This window comes from Tinamus guttatus, unplaced genomic scaffold (assembly GCF_059628265.1).
Source record: "Tinamus guttatus ecotype Peru unplaced genomic scaffold, ASM5962826v1 Tinamus_guttatus_pri_ptg000497l, whole genome shotgun sequence".
Lineage (NCBI taxonomy): Eukaryota > Metazoa > Chordata > Aves > Tinamiformes > Tinamidae > Tinamus > Tinamus guttatus.
Window position 1 is genome coordinate 1,184,717 of NW_028289031.1, and position 18,708 is coordinate 1,203,424.

The 18,708-nt window shown below is 41.0% G+C and overlaps 1 protein-coding gene across 2 annotated transcripts in view; it reads left to right on the top strand.

The window, feature by feature from the left end:
• Nucleotides 1–1,449: 1,449 nt before the first annotated feature.
• Nucleotides 1,450–18,708, top strand: part of CDKAL1 (CDKAL1 threonylcarbamoyladenosine tRNA methylthiotransferase) — a 362,497-nt gene continuing 345,238 nt past the window's right edge. Inside the window, exons 1-3 of one of the 2 annotated variants that reach the window (XM_088533392.1) lie at nt 1,450–1,482; nt 5,582–5,749; nt 7,988–8,100. In XM_088533392.1, the coding sequence (XP_088389518.1) occupies nt 5,583–5,749; nt 7,988–8,100 (280 nt within the window). In that variant the 5' untranslated portion in view covers nt 1,450–1,482; nt 5,582. Of the gene's footprint in view, nt 1,483–5,581; nt 5,750–7,987; nt 8,101–18,708 lie in introns of those variants that run through there. The other variant, XM_088533393.1, reaches the window with a different exon arrangement.

Here is an 18,708-nt window from a genome sequence, read left to right on the forward strand (position 1 = left end):
TGGAGGAACAGCCTTACGGCGCGGCGAGCGCTCCTCACGCAGCCATGGGGACTCAAACCAACATCGCCAAACCCACCGGGCACGCTCGTGTTTTTAACCACGTCATTTAAACACTCATTTCTGGCTATTTTTGGTTATTTCAAACACTTCACCCGCGCGGCCTCGGCCTCCCTTGCCGCAGGCCCCCCACGCGCAGGGCGCTGCGCCTCCCGCCCTCCGCCGAACAGTTTTGTCCGCTCCGCGGCGCCGTCGTTGACGCGCTGATGTGCGCGTGCGCGCGCGGCGCGGGGAGGGGCGGTGCGGCCATGATGGCGGGACGCAGTTGAGGTGAGCGCCGTGGGACTCCCTCCTCCTCCTCTTTCTTCTTCTTTCGCGGGGCCTCGCGCTCCTCGGTCCCCCCGCAAGCCTTCCGCGGCCCCCCCGCGCCTCCCCCAGCGGGCGTTGAGCGGCAGTAACGGCCTGGGCGCCCTGCGGGCCTGCGCGGGTGCGGAGCGAGGCCGCGGCGGGGCCTTCTCACGCTCTCCCGAGACGGAGGGTTTCGCTTTAGCGCCGGGGTCTTCCTGTGCGCTGTGAGGCGGAGGCTGCTGCGCAGGGCTCCCGTGCAGCGCGCTCCCTCGCACGGGAGCCTTCTGGGGCGAAGCGGGGCCCTGTTGCTCCGCGTGAGGAGGTCAGGGAGAGAGGGGTGGCGCAGCCTGGGGCACGAAGCGTTTCCTTTCCGTGGAGACACCGTCAGTGCTTTTTATTTACCAAAATACTTCTTTATTATTTGAACTAGGAGCATAAGGTTTTGTGGGTAAAAGCTTGACAGCATAAGTGCAGTGAATGAGTTAACTGAACTTGCCCTTTGCCTCTCCTCTTTCAGTCTTAAAGTCCAGGTACTTAAGTTAGAGTATGTACTGGAGTCTGTATGTGCCTGCTAGTGAAGATGGGATCTCGTATGTAACTTCCTATATGCAGTATTTCTGTGTGTTACATCTTCTAAGAAGACAATATGGTGCTTGTAGAAAATGTTTTGAAAGTTTAGGAAGTTCTTACTGTTACTTAGGCTTTTCCAGAAAAGGAAGCCTAGGCAGTTGTTTCCTCGGTTGTATTGTCGGTCATTCTTTTTGCTTTGTTAGAAATTGTAAAATCCTGATGGAAGATTTTGAAATCTGGAAGAAGAGAAGTCTCAAGTAATTTAAATAAAAAAAAAAAAAGGGGGGGGGAGAGAGAGAGAAAAAATGTGACTGTTAAGGAAGGAGACTCAGTCCATCTGCTCAGGAATGGATAGGAGATATTTGGCTATTGTTCAGCCTTGCCAGCAAGTCACTGTGTGTGTAGCATTGTCTGGAGGTTTCATGCAGGCCAAAGTAGAAAACTGAGATTTCTGCTAAAGAATGAAGAGCACTTGCAGGACAGTCTGTCTGCTACTTCTGTTTGTTCATGCCATGTTTTCTTTTTCCAGAATCATTGTCTGAGAGGATTTAAGCCAAACACAAAAAGGTATGGCTTCTGGTTTGTGCTTTTTCTTTTATGGGGCACTGCAATCAATGTAGCTTGCCTATTTTGCTATTTTCTTCACTATGTCAGATATGTTTCCAAAAAAAAAGCGAAACAATAACACCACCAACCAAAACCTCGCTTAGTTTGTAGAGCGAGTTCATATGTCATTTTTACACTGTGAACCAGTAAGAAGAAAATGAGATCTTAATTCAGATTTTTGGGATTCCAAATTCTTTAGTGAGGGATCCTGCTATTGTGCTTTCCTTTTTTTATTTCCCTCTCCACCTGCTTTTCCTTCTCTTTTTTCTTTTTTTTTTTTCTCTCACTTGTACAAATTATGTTATGTGATGGATTGTTTTGCTGCTGTGGGGATCATCTACCCAGCAAAATAATTTCATAATTTATTTAGGGAGTGCAATGCTGGTAATAGTTTGGTTAAATGAGCCTCGTGTAAGGACTGGAAGTGTGTATGTTTACCTGAAATTGAAAAATGACTCTCTGTATGCCCAGAAATGGAAATTATTGTGAATTTTCAGATGTAAAAAAGACTGCACCATAGAGGAAATAGCCTTTAAAAGGAAATGTTTATTTCAAATCCTTCTTAAAACAATTCTGCTTGTTTTAAGAGTCAAGTAAGACTTTTAAAGTCTTAAATATCAAAATCAAAGAAATTCAATGTTGAGGCTGCTGTCTGTCAAAATTAAGTTGTACTCTTCTTTAGCGTTTGTCATATATAATGTACCCCCTCAAATTGATTAAATATAGCACTCAAATTCTTAATCTATATTGTTTTTACCACAGCTGAAGCCTTTATAGTACCCTCTCTTACAAAGTTTTTTTGTGTGGGGGGGGTGGTTTTGTTAAACTTCTGTCCTGGAAAACATTCTTTCTTATAGCTCAAAATAATAGCTGTTTCCTTCAGCTAAATGCCTGTTTTTAATGACAACTGTAACACAAAAGACTCAATAACATTAGGTCATTAAATTTCTGCACTGTTGTAGTTGGGATTTCTTGTGTGTGAACTTCTACAGTAACTACTTATTCCAATATTTCAGCTTCTTTATGACTAGACTTCTAGGAGCTTTCTTTGTTCATTCTTTGCTATGTTTTTTAGGATCTCAAGGTTTTTTTTTATCTAGAAGAAGACTAAATACTTAAATATTTTAATGTCAAAAACGCCTGTTTTTTCACATCATTTTATAGTTTTTTATATATATAAAAAATAAGACATATATACATATATCAAGTTGTCTGAAGTCTTATGTTGATGCATATTTTGCAAAATCGTCAGAGGCATTCATACTGGAGGAATGAACATGTGTTTGACTTCTTACATTTTTAAATATTTCAAGTGCAACATCTGAATGTATATTGTAGGCTAGCAGCATGAATTGCCTGTTCCTGAAGTATGACCCTTAAAGAAATTAAGATCGTGTTTGTTTTGTTCTTCTTGTTAAGCTAGAATAGTAAATTTTTTTTTGTCTCTCTAAACTTAGAGAAATGTTTTTGAATGATTTCCCAGGTAAACTTGTTTACCCTGAGCTATATTCTGAAACAAGTTCGCAATGACACGTGTGGGGGTGCACACGCCTGTGGGGGTGTTTAGTGGGCATGTGTCTGTATGGGGTGTGTGTGCGAGTTTCTGTGTGTGTGTTGGTGTGTGCAGGGTGAGTGTGTGAGGCTGCATGGGTGTCAGTGTCTGGATGCATGGGGGATGTGTGAGTGCCTGTGCTCTTGGGTAAAGGTGGGCTGAGGGTGTGCGAAGGCCATAGGTATGTGTAGGTGGGGGGCTGTAGGGGCAGGTGAGGATGTGGCTTGCTGTATGGGGGTAGTGTGCTCGTGTGTTTGTGGGTACTGTGTTGTGAAATGTTGCAGTTTGAAGGCCGTAGTGGTGGCGACGGGAGGAAAGGAGATATCAAATCAGTATTGGATTCACAAACAGTCTATGGACTGTAGGTCTGATCGCCTTCCTAGGAGCGAATCGAGTTCCCAAATAGTGTGATCAACTATAAGTTTGACTCTGGCAGTATCGGATTCACGAACAGTCCGTCAACTGTAGGTCCAATCGCATTCCCCCAGACAAGTAGTCAAGTTCACAAACAGTACGATTTATTCAAATGCAGCATTTACAAAGCAGGTTTCGGATGTCAATACAGGAAATTCTCTACTACAGCGTGGGCTTTTTCGCTAGCTCTGATGTACGAATGTGCAATCATCACTCACCCAGAAGATGAGAGAGGGCTCTCAGTCTCGAGTCTCCTCAGGTGGCGTTCCAGTCCGAGGGGAGGAAAGGGGGATCAGCCCGTCAACTGACCCAAGAGTTACAATGGATTCTTCCCTCCTCACTTCTTAGTCTCCTCAGGCAGTGTCCCGACCTGAGGGGAGGGAAGAGAGCTCAGCCCATCGACTGACCCAGGAGTTACGATGGTTTCTTCCCCCCCGCCAACCTTTTAATCCTTAGTTCACCTTTTATACTTTTCTTTACATTCAGATGGAGCTTGAGTGACTAGAGTCATGCTTAATATTGTTATTGGTTGGTGAAAAGGTTTCTCGCTGTCATTTAAAGGTACAGTCAACCGAAAATCTAGAGTGCATGCTCAGTGAGGAGTGGTCATTACTTTGGAGGCGGGTAGCTTTGGGATGGAGGTGTGGTTTTGACATTATAATGAGCAAAGTTCAAGTAAAGTTCATCCAAAAGGAGTGATTTGCCACCCTCGCTGGCTCAACACTGGGCATGTTATTGTATATTTCCCATTAGGCAGCTACTGTGCGGCTTATTAGCAGCCCAGCACAGGGAGTGCAACAAAGTTTGGCCGTGGTGTCTTCACTCCGCTCCATCCTCTGTTACTCCCCTTTGCAGCTGCCAGGAGGGCAGATTATGTTGCCCAGGGAACTGTGGCGGAGCTGAGTCTGTGCATATCAACCATCCTGGGAGTGACAACTGTGTATCACCCCGAGCAAGCTTCTGTAATGCCAAAACTTTGGGTAGGCCCTAGTTTTCCTCTCAGTTCCTGCTTTCAAACAATTCTTCTACAAACAATTCTTCCACAGTGTGGCAGGAGAGTTTACAAGAGGGTGCCCATGCTTCCTGTTGGAGCATGCCTGTGAGAGAGTAGGTGTGTACGTGCGTCCTGTAGATATGTATGGACATGGCTGGGTAGGGGTGTAGTGGGATGTGAATTTGAGTGTCTGTGTGTAAAGGTACGTGAGCCTGTAGTTGAGAGTGTGCAGGGGGTGAGTTTTTAGGCGATGGGTTTGGCATGTGGGTGCGGGCCTATGTCTGTGCACATAGGGGTGGTTGTGGGGGGGAGGAGGTCTGTATATCGCTGTACGTGGGTTGTCTATGTTGGGGTGTGTATGTGTGAGAATAAAGGTAAGTCTTTACAGATGAGGAAAAATACATCCAAGTTCTTACTTGTCCTCCTCAGGAAAGCAGGATTGGGTTTGAATGTTCTTCTTGTATGGTACATTAACTAGATGGCAGTACTAGCTAGGTATAGTCATTTAATATTTTGTACCCAAGTATAGAAATTCTGATTTTGCTGTCCTGGTGGATGAAATAACACGCAAGTACTGTGGCTTCAGGAATTCTAGGAATAGTATATTTTGTGTTCATATGGACTTTGGCACAGTGACCTCCTCTGTATCTGTTTCAGGCACATAGATAAAAGAGCTGTGCAGCCTCCAGTGTAGGCTCTTGAATGCTCTATTTCCAATTCTTCTCCTGAAATGTAACTAGTATTATATCCATCTCATAACGTAAACTTACTATTTCACTACGATGCCTTTTTAAGATAAAGAAGACTTGTATCTTCAGTGTGTGGTGCCAGAGAAGCCACAGGATCTCCCCATTGGAGGCTGGCAAGATGCAGATGAGCTGAAAAAATCTGTAGGATTTGTAGCCCTCTATCTGTGTTTGAGGGATCTTAGGGAAAGAGAGACTATTAGGAAATACTGTAGACAGTTGTGTGTCTCTATATGCTGCATGTTCCTCCTGTGTATGATATACTGCAGGTATATGTAGAAACATGCTTGATTCTGAGTTGTATCTGATTATTCCAGTGCTTGCTAACATCAGTCTTTTCTAATGCTTCTTCAGGATGCCTGCTGCCTGTGAGCCAGTGCTTGAAGATATTGAGGATATTGTGTCTGCACAAGACTTGAAACCACATGAGCGGCAGTCTGTGAGAAAGAATATTTTTCCAAAAGTGCGAAAACGCAGCTCACACAAAAATACTCAGACAGATGATGATCCCCCAAGTGACAGGTAAATTCTTCCATCAGCCTGTTCTAGCTTTCCTTCTCAAATCTTTTGTGTGCTACCAGCTTCTAAAAGCAAGGTGGAGCTTCTTATTACCTCATAATGTAAAATCTGAAAGAAGTTAAAAATTGCTAAAATAGTGTTTTGAAAATGTAATGATGACTGAGTAATAAAAATAATAAAAAAAATTGTAGACAAACATTTTTTAGACATAACTTATGACTGATATTGATTAATGAAGTAATCAGACTGGACAAATGGCTTCTGTTACTTTTAAGAAAAATCTCCTAAGTGTAAAGCACTTAGGAAAAATTGTGTGCTTCATCTTTAGTAGATAAGTGGAAGCTGAGCTCTTCAAAATCAAGTCACAAAGTGCCTTTTTGGAGGTGTGGGATGAGAAATAAAAACAAAATTCTGAGAATGAGGATATTGATGCCAGAACCACAGTACTTATTGAGACTATTTTTTTGTTTTGTTTTTGTTTTTTCTCCCCTCCCCTCTTTCCTCTGGGAAGAGAGGGGATCCAGGAAGTAATGGAGTCTGTTAGCATTAAAATTGAAACTGTGTTGCATTGGGAACTTGAATGTAGTGAGAATAGATACTTTGTATCACTTCAAGTGGGTACAAGGTTCATTCTGAGACTTACCTGTTTATTCAAGCCCAAATTTAAGAAAAGGCCTAAAATGTGGTATCTTGGAGGAGGTGGGTATTATGCAAACTGTAAACTTGAGCTTCAGTCTTTTACCAAAGGTCTGCTGTAATTCAGAATAATCACCGTAAATAAGAGGTGAAATAAAACAAGCATCCTCTTGTCATCTTTAAAATTGAAAATCCCTCCTTCCTTTAAGCCCAAAACTTGTAATACCTGAAAAAAATTGGAGAGAGTTGCGAAGGAGTTGACAACAGTAATGAAGCAATACTTCTTGTTAGTACATGCTGAAAGTGCTGTAGTGAACTTCTTCTGAAATAATTGTTTTCCTTTGGTGGCAATAATATGCAGTAATGTTCCCTGGTTCCATTTTTGAGAGAGTGTGTGTGTGTGATGAACATAATCTACTTCTTGCTGCAGTGGAATTGAGTAAGTAGTATAGATGAACTGTGACTGATTCTGGTTTCTACTGTTCTTCAGAGATCTGTTTTTTTATTTGTTTCCTGTTAATTTCAAGTTGGTACATAAAATTTTCCCTCATTAGAGGGAGAGAAAAAAGTATGGAATGCACAGAAACGTTCAAATTTGGAGTTTCATTGGCATTTAAAAGAGATCTTTTATGTGCAAAAAACTTTTGTATTATGAAGTCTCCATAGAATTATTTTCATTGGAACTGTGACTCCTCATAAGACAGACCCTAAATGCATTGGCTGTTTTTTAACAGTTTTTTCCTCCAAGGAAAAAAGCACTGAATGTGTGTCATTTAGGCAAGAGAAGACCTAAATGCTGCGTGTTTACACACATCTGTTTAACAGTCTAGTCTTAGTCTTCTGTCAACAGATTCTAATTTCTGGCTAGGGCAAATATCCTTTAAAATAAAAAAACAGGTGGGCTGGGCAAAAAAAATTGCCAGGTTTGGCATTCTTTTACTGGCATATTTAGCTCGTTGGCCTGGTTATTCAGGAAGTTTCAATGGGAGTTCCTTGTCAAATACTCTTCTTTTTTTTTTTTTTTTTTTTTGGCTTGTTTTTCGATGGTTCTGTCCTCTAGTTCAATGGTACAAATCTGCTGTGCTGCCTCTGTAGCCCTGTAGTGTGGGCTTTGAGGTGTTGCTGCCATTGGTGACTGGCTTTTGTTAAGGATTTATAACATATGCATGTAAGGAGGGAGCAATGGGAGCACTGAAGGGGTGCAATAATATCAGAAGGTTTTGGTTTAGCTTTGACACTGTGTTTGCAGATAGCTTTGTCTCAGTGTAGTCACATGAAAATCATTTATTAATGATACCATAATTTTCTGAAAACTAGAGTTTTAGTATTTATATGCGTGTGTGTGTGTGTATATATAGATATATAACTACAGCGTACAGAGTTCTTCTCTTACTCTGCTGTCATTGTACCTTCCCCTTCTAAAGCTTTTTTTTTTTTAACCACTATATTATAACATCTTCCTTATCTAGCTGTTTTGGGGTTATTACTGTTTGTATTGACTATTAATGTGTCTGAAGAATTACAATTAATTGGGTTTGTCCAGTGGGCCTAAAGGCAAAGCTTGTTTGTCTTTCATTTGCCTTCTTAATTCATTTTACTCAACAGCATTATTCCTGGTGCTCAGAAAATCTGGATTCGTACGTGGGGATGTTCTCACAATAATTCAGATGGTGAATATATGGCTGGACAGCTAGCTGCCTATGGATACAAAATTACAGGTAATAGTATCAGCTAAGTTACATAATTCAGTTCTGTTGGAGGAATGTTCAGAACTTTCAAGCTCTCATAATTTTTTTAATACTTTAAATTACATTTTGTTAAATCTTCACTCAATCTCTTTCTCTGCATGTTAGTTTAGTTTTAAACAGAAAATATTTTTACAAGTTATTTAGTATTGTGAAAGGAGCATACGGACAGAAACCATGATGCGCTTCTGGTCGAAGATGTCCAGTTGATACCTATGGATAAACTTAATCGGTTCTAGTATGACTTCTTAAATTGAAGTGAATTTTAATGCAGTTCTAAAAGCTAAGCTACACTTGTATATTATTTGGGTCTTTTGCATCTTTTGACAATTTAAATCATTAATAAATTCTTGGCTTATTTTTTAAGTTTTGCACATATCAGAGAAAACACATTTCCTCTGAAATCTTCAAAGGCAAGTTTTAAAATGAACATTTGCATGTGTTTCTCTTTTAAAATCCATATGCAGGAAACTTCTTCCAGACACTACCATCTATAGTATTGAAAAAATGGCTTGCAGCAAATCAGAATGTGGCAGGAGGGGATGATGTGGTTGATGAACTTTGGGATTATTACTTGTTTCCCTCTTTTTTTAACTGAGCTGACAGTTACTCTGTGATATGTAAACGGCGATCTCTTCTTCAGGAACAAAAAGAAAACCTTGTTTCTTACCAAGTTGTGCTGCTGCTTTGACAACTTAAGACCCAAAAAGGGAGTCCTTTTCTGTCTTTGCTGAAGAAAAATGGTATCCTGTCACCATTGTGTATTATGATCCTTCTGATTTGAGATTAAGGAAGAGAACTGTTTTCCTGGGACTAAGTAAAATGCTAGTTTAGAAGATGGGTGGTTTTGGAACAGCTGCGCTGTTCTGGTGGGGCAGCCATCTAATACGTTTCGTGTAGAATGTGGTGCCTTTGGTGGGACTTCTGCATGTTGAACTTAACTGAAATGTTTGAGAGTGAAGGCAGAATCTAGCTGGCGATCCGGCCTTGTCAATGGAACCCAAGTGGATAGAGAAGGAAGTTTGTTGTCATTTAATGCGGCTTTTGCTGCTGGAGCAGAGTTGAATCGCTCCGCTTGACTAGCTCATTTGTTTTTGAAGGGATGGTGAGTATGGTGGAGGTGGAATGGTATAGCATTGTTGTATGGATTCCAAGGAGCTGAAAATAGTATTTCTCCTTTTATATGAAGAGTTTAAAATGTTTCTCTTCCTCCAACCTTTCTCCTGTCACCCCCACAAAGGAAAAAAAGAAAGACTTGCCATTATGCTGGTCATGTTATTTTTTTCTGAATGCAAAAAATATCGAAAGAAAAGCTGTGTGTAGAAAACTGCGAACGCAAATTCATGACATATTTTGACAGGGAATTATTATCTGACTACCTTTGTACAGCTTATGACTAGTCAGAAACTAAATATAAATCTAATTTTATTTATTACTTTAAGGTTTTGTGTCTTGTGTTTAATTTGCTGCCTGACTTAAGGAAAGAGTATGAAGTTGTCTTTTCTGGTGCTGTTTTCCCTGGAAATGTTTTATTCTTGAATTTATAAAATGTTATTTTTCCTTGAAGAATTCAATGTTATCCTTCAGCAGCAGCATCCAATTTTCCTTTTGTTGCAGTTGTTCTTTCTGTATTTTTCTAAAAACTATTTCATCCAGAAATGAGATGATGAATTTTTTGAGGATTGAATTGTTTTAGCGGAGCAGGGTGATGTTTGAATTGCTGGTTTAGGTCTGAAGTAGGTAAGCTGTTTTTGCAGACAAGTAGAGTAGTGGTCCAGAAATGCGTGTTTATGGTAGCTATTTCTGTAAGGCTACACTTGAGTTACTACTTTACCTTGTTATGGCTGTCTTGGAGTAAGACTCACAGTGTTCCAGAAACTGCTTGTATCTCTGCCTGCTTGTCAGGCTTTAGCTGCCTATTCTGCTCTGTTGGAATTTGCCTGGGAGCATTGCAAGAAGGATGGAGGAGGAATTCCCTGATCTTTTTTTTTTTTTCTACCTGCTCTTATTTGAAAATTATTTATGGCTTTGAAACAGATATAGATGCACATGTAGCATCTCAGTATGCAAACTGAAAACTTAATAGAAATTGCTGCAGCTGGGACAAGAGTACCTCAAGAGTAAATTCTGGCAGTAGTGTATGAAGATTGACTGCTGTGTTCTGGTCATTACTAAACTGATCTCTAATTTAGCCTCTCTGTATTTATATGTATATGTGTGTGTATTTTATTTTATGTCTATAACATGCATAGTATAGTGCTAAAGTGGTAAGCCAAAAGTTATTCAGTTTAGTTTTCCTTTTATTAAATTATGAAGCTCTGTGTTAAGCTGACATTTTTAAAGGCTGACATTTAATTGTGCTTTTGTCCAAAAGAACAAAAAAAAATTACAAATCTTGACCGAAGTATATTTTCAAGAATCCTCCTTAATGTTCTTTTTCATCTTCATAGGCCGTTAATGAAGCTGGAACAGATTACAAGTGTTGCGAGTGTAATAGCTGTATGTGAGAAAGTGAGGCAGTGAAGAAAGCAATTGCCTTTGCTGAAAATAGTGATGCTTCGGGTGACAAATCTGTAAGAAACAGTGTCTGCTCCATTACTCTTTGGATTACTGGTAACGTCCCTCAGGGTTTGATACTAAGACTGATGCCGTTTCATAGAGCTGTGTGATGTTTCTCAGCTAGTTAATGCTCACCTGGAGAAAGTGGTTGGTGGGCTGGAAGCTTAGTGCTGCTGTTCTGAGGGACCCCAGCAGGCTGGAAAGCAGGGCTAACAGACCACATGATATTCAGTAAAAATGAATGCAAAAGGCTGCATCTGGGATGGAATAACCCTAGGTGGTGTTAAAGGTGGGGGCAGGCAGACTAGCCAGAAAGCATCTTTTTCCAGAAAAAGACCTTCATGTCCAGGTAAGCACGAAGTTGAACACGAGTCAGCAGTGTGCCCTTTCAGCAAAGGTAACTGTGTCCAGGGCTCTGTTAGCAATAAATTTGCCAGCAGGTGCAGGGGAACGATTCCTTTGACTGGGTCCTTGCGAGGCCACGTCTGGAGTGCTGCAGCCCCGCATCAGCCTGTGTCTGCTTCTAGTTTCCCCAGGAAAGGAAAGGCACTCGTTTGCTGGAGTGAGCCCAGTGGAGGAACGAGCAGCAGGATGGTTAGGTTTGGGAGGTGGAGCCCATGAAGCATAAGGAGAGACAGAAAGAATGGGATTTCTTCTTCCTTAAGAAGAGAAGCCTAATGATACATCCTAGCTACAGATAGCAATGCCTAATGGGAGGATATGGAGAAAATGAAGTTAATTCCTTTTCAAAGGTGCACAGTGAGACAAGACAACTGACTTGTGGTCTTGTTAAAGTGACAGTTAGGATTTCAGCATTTGGTGCATAACGTCTGCCTTGAGCTATTGTTCCTATAATAGAGGGGATTCCAATATAGCATATTTCCCAACATTTCTCTGTACTATCTGTTCTTAATGGAGCATATTAGTTCTATTTTTTTTTTTAATAAAAGCTAGACTGTTAAGATGAAGAGATTTAGCCTGTTACTGTCCTGCACAGGGAAGAAGTTATTCAGTAGTAGTAATAATAATAATGAATATTGCTTAACATAATCCAAATATGCAGACACTTTTTATAGTGTTCCTTTGTATTGATAATGTAGTATACAGTTCTTTAAGAAAGATAAAAACGTTTTCTTATGTAGGCGTCTTCCTGATTTTTTTTTTTTATAGTTTGGAACTTTTTGATACATAATTTACACAATAGGCCTTGCATATCCATAAGCTTGTGTAGCTCATTATAGGCTTTGATTGAGCCTAGATAGGAAATTATTAACTATGGCTGAGGGGGTGAAACCACTGGACTGAGTAATTTTTGGCACAACTTTCCTTGCGCAAACTCCACAGCTGAATTTTTCAGCAGTTTTTGCAGACAGAACTTGTAGCTGCTTTTTGGTAGGTTGTGTCTTAAAGGACAAGTCTTGAACCACAGAAAAAATATGCAATTTTTAAAAAAGCCTTTTAAGAGTTGATTTTGAAGAGTCAGTGCCTCAGTTTACTGATGGAATTTGTATCCGTTTAGTGTAAAAGGGCTAGAAATCTGGGAAAATATTCAGTAAGGAGACAGATATGTAATAGATGTCAGTGTCCTGTAGAGTTATTATTTAAAATAAAGAAGTACGTATTGATTAGCATATGTTCCCTGTCTGTCCCTGAGCTTTTGAGTTAACAATGCTTGTTTAATAAAATTTGCTGAAATAAACTGTCTTCTGGGAAATAAAATGTGACCTTTACTTGCAATTTTTGCTTCTTTGTAAAGGAATATGGTCAAGCAGTGTATCTAGTGCCTTCGATTTGCACGAATTGAAGAGTTGCAAGCATGAGAAGAAAAGCAGTATCAGATAGACCTCTGTTGCTAAATGGAAGTTGCTCTAGCACAACTTGCTTCATAAGTTGGCTTGGTTCAAAGCTGGTGAAATCATTGATACAATGATGTCTTCTGATTATAGAAATAATAATAAATTTCTATGAAATGTTGCAAAAGTCTTGTTCCAGTACTATTCCTTTCCCTTTGTTGTCTGGATTCTGTTCTGTTTTTGATTGGAAATTTGCTCAGGGGATGCAGAAGTTTTCTTGGTAATTTCATCTGTTTAGCAAATGTCCATGTTTTGCAAGCACCCTGTTGGAGCAGTGGGCAGTGGCTTTATTGACACATGAAAACTGGATCCTGCTATATTTTTTTTTCACAGCAGAACAGGAACCCTGTCCCAGAGAGACAGGGTAAATCTACAGTATACAGGCCTCAGTACTGATTAGTACCAGTAACTGTGTCAGCCTTACAAAAGGCAGAGGGAAACCAGAGGAAGAGCCGAACCTAATTCTATATCCATTTTTACAATGTGAGAGCAGGCACCTGGACATACATGTACTAGTCTGTGGGGATGTGCAGTTCCTTTATGTTAGTCTGAGCTATGCAGAGCTGTGTGGATGTGCTGGACAGAGGGCATGCAGCAGGATCCTGGTCCTTGCTCACATTCAGGAAAGAGTTACTAGTGTCTTTATGGGTCCTGCCGCTGGTTTTGGTTCCTCGGCAGCATGACCCATGTCACATTTAGAATGAGCTAGAGCATATCCATAGTTTAGAAATGCCTGCAGCACCCCCAGCATGCTGCCTGTGAGCTAGGCCCTCAAGGGAGAAACCCTCATGCTACAGACAGCTCAGGCCTGATGAAGAGGAGCTGGGAGACTGGCGAGGCTCAGAGCCAGGTGTTTGTGGGGGAAGGGCATTTGGTGGATGTGTCACTTCACGGTACTTCTCTGAAAACTGCAACTGAGCACGTGGAAGCAGACCTGGAAGGACCTGCCTTCTGAAGCCGCTGCTCTTAACAGCATTTGTTGGCATCAGTAGTGATTTTGGGGAATGGGTTTTTGACCTAACTTCAAAGGATCAGGGAGTTGGAGGTACTTGTTATCTTGTGATCATTGCTTTTTGGCTTGAGGTGATTCAGGTCCGAAGCATTCCTTCCTGTTTGCTAAAAACTAACCAATGAAAGTATCGTTTATGTACTACAAATACTAGAAGAATTATGAGGAAGAAGCAACAACTGATACTAATATGCATTCAGTAAAATTAAAGGAGTAGATGCTTATCTAGGCTACATGGCTTTTTTCCAAAGAGAAATATAATTCAATATGTGCACGGAACATTTTTCCTCCTGTAGCTTGGGACTCCTGAAGCAAAAAGGAGTGGGGTTGTTTGGTTGATAATTCAGTGGGTAACCTAGGTTACTACAGCTCCTTAGCTCTACTTGTGCCATTTCAGATGGAACTTTGTTCAGACCTCCTTCTCACGACCTGACACGATTTCTCTGGAAGTTTGTTGGGTGGAAAGGCAGCCTGTTTTCCATGCATTCCTTTCTGTGCATTAAGTGCATTAAGGAATTTGCCCCATTTCCAGGATTTAGCTACTTGTTGACAGAACTTGTTTTGGTGCTATTTTCCAATTTCTGTTGAAGTTTAATATTTCCAGGTCATCGTATATGCCTTACAGCTCTGAAATTCACTGTGTAGAGAATTTCTGTATTTCCTAAGAGCAAGTCTGAAGTAGTATTTAGAGATGCTATTAAATAAAAAAAAACTTAGTTTTTTTTTTTGTTTGTTTGTTTGTTTTTGTCCTGCTTGTTAAATGTTGAATTAGTTGTCAGGTGTATTTGCTAGTTCATATCGCTGGGCTATCCTTAAGACGGGCTATCCTTAAGAGTGGCCCTCCAGCTGCTGCAACACTGAGCATGAGTGGAAGAAAGAAGGAAAATGACAAGGAGGAGCAAATTTTCTCATCTGCCTAAGAACCGATGTCGAAAAGAAGAAAGATGTAAAATGAAGTAGAGTCTCACCAGGTGAGATGCCACTATTTGGTATGGAACATCTTGGCTTGGAGCATGGAAGGGTTGTTTCAAAATAGCTTTCTTATTGCATTGCAAGTCTTTTTTTTTAATTCTTAGTTTTTTTTTTTTTTTTTTTTCTCTATTTTCCTAAGGTAGAGAATCCCTTCTTGAAGAGAATATTGTGTTCTGTTCTTTTGTTAACTTAAAATAAACTCTGTGGTGTGTGTAGTCATTCATGAGGTTGCATTTTGACTGTGGCTTCAGCCGTTTCCTGGTGTATGCTTTCAGTCGGTCAGAATCACGAGATGGTCTTTCCCTTTTTCCCTCTCCAACCTGCTTATAACAGATTATTTCACAAGAATTATGAATGAAGACCTGTAGCAACTGCTGCGGAGTTCTGGTGTCGTGTGAGCCATCCTCGCCATAAGGCATTTCTAGTATTCTCCTCTTAAACCAACAGAGGAATCTTTATTGGCTGCTCGTTAAGTGCTTGATATGTAACTTGATCAGTCAGAGAATTAAGGTTAATTCCTAGCTTTTAGATTCATATTTTTTTCAGATGGTTGCAGTTGCTGTCCCCTGTGGGAAAAATAAATGTGTGTTTTTCCCCCCAAAAAGTTGCAGTCTGAAAAACCCAAATTACATTCCTAGAGATGAGAACCACTTCTGGCACTGTTGACAATGGTGCAGTTATAAAGCTGACCCTGTGAACCAGCTAAGCAGTGGGGAAAAGTGGAGCCAAGAGGTAAATCCTCTCTTGTGTCACTTCTCTGCAGAAGAATCTCCTACTGTCCCTAATGTGCAGAGTTGGAGTCTTGCACGATGCTGCATGTCTTACACCTGCCTCGCCGCTTCTGTAAGAGGTACCTTTTGCAGATTCAAACTGACTGCAAATCTGGAGTTTAGAGCTTTTGGTGTTTTGATGCTGAAAGAGGTAGTAATTAACTTGTTTGGTATCCGCCATGTTGAAGCTCCCTTACAGTTCCAGCAATACGGTCTCCTGCTTTCAGAAGCTCTGGGGTTGCTCCTCCTTGTCGCAGGTTTACTTTGGGTTATTCTTCATTGTGCCTGGGCCTGAAAATCCTGCTGCTGTGTGCAGTGCTCTGTGAGTACCTGGGCTGCCCTTTTTGGGGGCAGTGGAGCGGTGGGGGCAGAGGTCCTGGTTGCATTTCTCAGTTGCTTCATTTCTACTGAGGTAATTGTTACAGTTGTCCTCCTTGGAAGCAGCCCCTTCCATGGAGAAGAATGAACACTGGCTACGTGTTCAGAATTAGAAATTTTCATGGTGAGATGGTGGACGGATTGAGGAGAGATGATAGAATGGAATACAGAGAAAAGAAATGCAAGATGGTGATCCTGGGATGACACCGAGGGGACTGCAGATGTGTAGGGACTCAGGATCGCAGTTCCTTGGAAGGAACATAGCTATTCTCCAGTGCAGGGAAAAGTGTGCTGTAAAGTGGAGAGCGGGATGGTGCGTCTGGGCTTCTCCAAGTGCTTTATTTCAGTGTGGGAATATCTCTTGTTGGTGCAACATCATTCCGTGATTCTGCTCTTCATCAGTATTTTTCCCTCAGTCTCTATAGGCTAATGTGTAGCTGTGCTTTTGACGGCTGTGTATTGCTGATCCTGTATTTCCTAAGCCTTTTAGTATGTGTGAGGCTACTGCTTTGTTACTGAGCACCTCTGGCACCAAGTGCAGTGCAAGATATACTGCCTCTTTGCAAGGAGTTTTTCTTACTCTGGTCTCCTCACCATCAGCATCCTACTCCCATTAAGCAAGTTTGTAGCTTTGAGAATGTTCTCCGTGTTGTTACAGGGTAGAATTCCTCCTCTGGTTCTCAAACTGGGAAATATATTCTTTTCTGTTCATTGGCAAGTAGAAATAACTGACCTGTTTTTCTCGTAACAGTTTCCTGTATCACTGCCCTCTAGCTCATTGGATAAGCGTGTGCTGTTTTCCTTATCCCAGAAAAATTCCGAATGGGGTGCCTGTTCTGCATTCCACCTAAAATGAACTTATTTTTTTCTTTTTCTTAGTGTTTGTTTCTTTCTCAGTCACATAGATCTGGAATCTGAAAGTTGAGAGCACACCTAAGATGCTGATATGCTCAGTATAACTATTTACACTTGATTATAGGTAAATTTTAGCATGTGTATGTGTTTAGGGTTAATTCTCTTATTGGCAAAGCAATGGCTGCAGACTCTTGGTGCAACAGGATCTCTTTCTAGCAGGGCTGATCTTCTTATCATACAGAAGGATTTTGGAAAGGATTGAACCTTGAAAAGTAAACCTCAATTTCTGGTAACTTCCATCCTTGTAACTGGAAGGTTTCCCCCATGTACATACGTAGTCAATCAGTAAATGAAACATAAGCAGCACTGATAAAGTGAGTTCAGTATAGTTGTACAGGTGATGAGCTTGGTAGAGTGTAGTAGTGCTGTGTATCTCATGGCTCTCCATACATAAGTTTTAATTTAGAGTAGACCTAAAAAAGCTAGTGTGAAATAGTTTTTTATGGCTTAAAGGTATTCTTAATACTATATTTTCAAAGAGGTGGGAGCAAGATCATACTTTGACAATAGTATTTGTAGGAGCGCCTGAAAAAGACTTGCTTTTTTAATTATTGGTGATTCAGGGCTAATGGAGGGTAGTTAATGTTTCCTGTAGGTTCGCGATAAACTTGATTACAGTTTCATTTGCTAGCAGTTTAGCTGCGCGTTCCCTATTTTTAAGAAATGACGCATTAGTGCAGAGTTCTGTGAACTTGCTGTGAACAGACGGGCCTGTGCAGCTCTCGCGCGAAGGCGCCGTCGGTGAGCGTGGGATGGCGCTCGCCGGCCGTTGCCGCGCGAGGCCCTGGCCGCGCGTCGCTCCTGCTCCTCCTTACTCGAGGTAGGCCGGGCGGCCTCGCCGGGGCGCTCCTGGCCCGTCGCCGCAGGGGCTGCGAGCAGAGCACGGCGTCTCTGGGGATGCTGTTGGATACTGTCCTGCTGAGCGTTCCCTGCCATCTTCTTCCTGCCCTTCATGTGTGCTTTCTGCCGTTTCTTAGGATGCCGCGTATACAAGCTCCTTCTCAAGGCCTGGTTGGCTTGGAGTAATGTCAGACGTATCCTTTTGATTTCTTATTATCGCAATATTTTGCTCTTCTGCAGTAGTCGCATAATAAAAGTTAAGGACTTGGTAGTGTGTGAAATAGCTCACACATTTGCCGGTTTTTCGGCTGAAGTCAATTCAAAATTCAGGGCTGGTCGATGCAAAAGTTGCAAATGTTTTGAGGGAGGGTTAATGCTCTATCACTGGGAGCCAACAGATGGCAGCCTTGGATAAATAATGCAGGTCTGGGTGGGTGTCACTGCCTACAGAATTTCTGTGCCTTGGTAGCTCTTAACCTTTTAATTGCCACTGACATCGACTCCTGACTTAATTTAGGACTACATTACTAGTATTATTATTAATAATTATTATTATTAAATTTAAAATGTTCATTCAATAACATTTGTTCTAATTTAAATTATTTGCTTGTCTTGCTATTTTGATCTTTATGTGTGAACAATTAGCTGTGTTAGAGCTCATCAGTTCTAGTTCCAGTAGTGAATGGTTATTTTGGGTTTGGGATTCCTAAAACTCGTTAAACTCACCTTTTTTTTTTTTTTTTTTAAGGAACTGTTCCATTTGGAAACTGCTTGATGTTTGTTGGTTTGAGGGAGTTAGTTTAATTAGTTTAATTTATTTGTAAGATTTTTTTATTTGGAGCATTCAGGGTGGATTTTGCATATAATGATCAATATAACCCCATGCTTATCAAGAAATAAACAGGAAGGATGCACATCAAGGAATGATTTTAATTTTAGTGATCTCATGACAACTTTCTGAGATGCTGAAAACTGTAGAGACTGCTGGAAAAGTGCTCTCTGTTAAAACCCTGAAATCAGCTGATGGTGCAAAGGTGGATTGGGTTCAGTTTGGAGATGGGTAATGAATTATTTTACGGTTTAATGGTAGCAATTCAGCTAGATTGTTACTGTTGTCATAAGGTCAGTTCTATCCAATGCCTCCATCATACAGTGTCATAAAACTGTGTTTTAGAAGGTGTTTCATCTTGGGAAATTCCTTAATTCTCATGCAGTCCGGTTTGTGTGACTTGTTTTGTTTGTGCTCGTTGCAGACATCAGTGGGAAGTAGAATAGATGCTGTGAC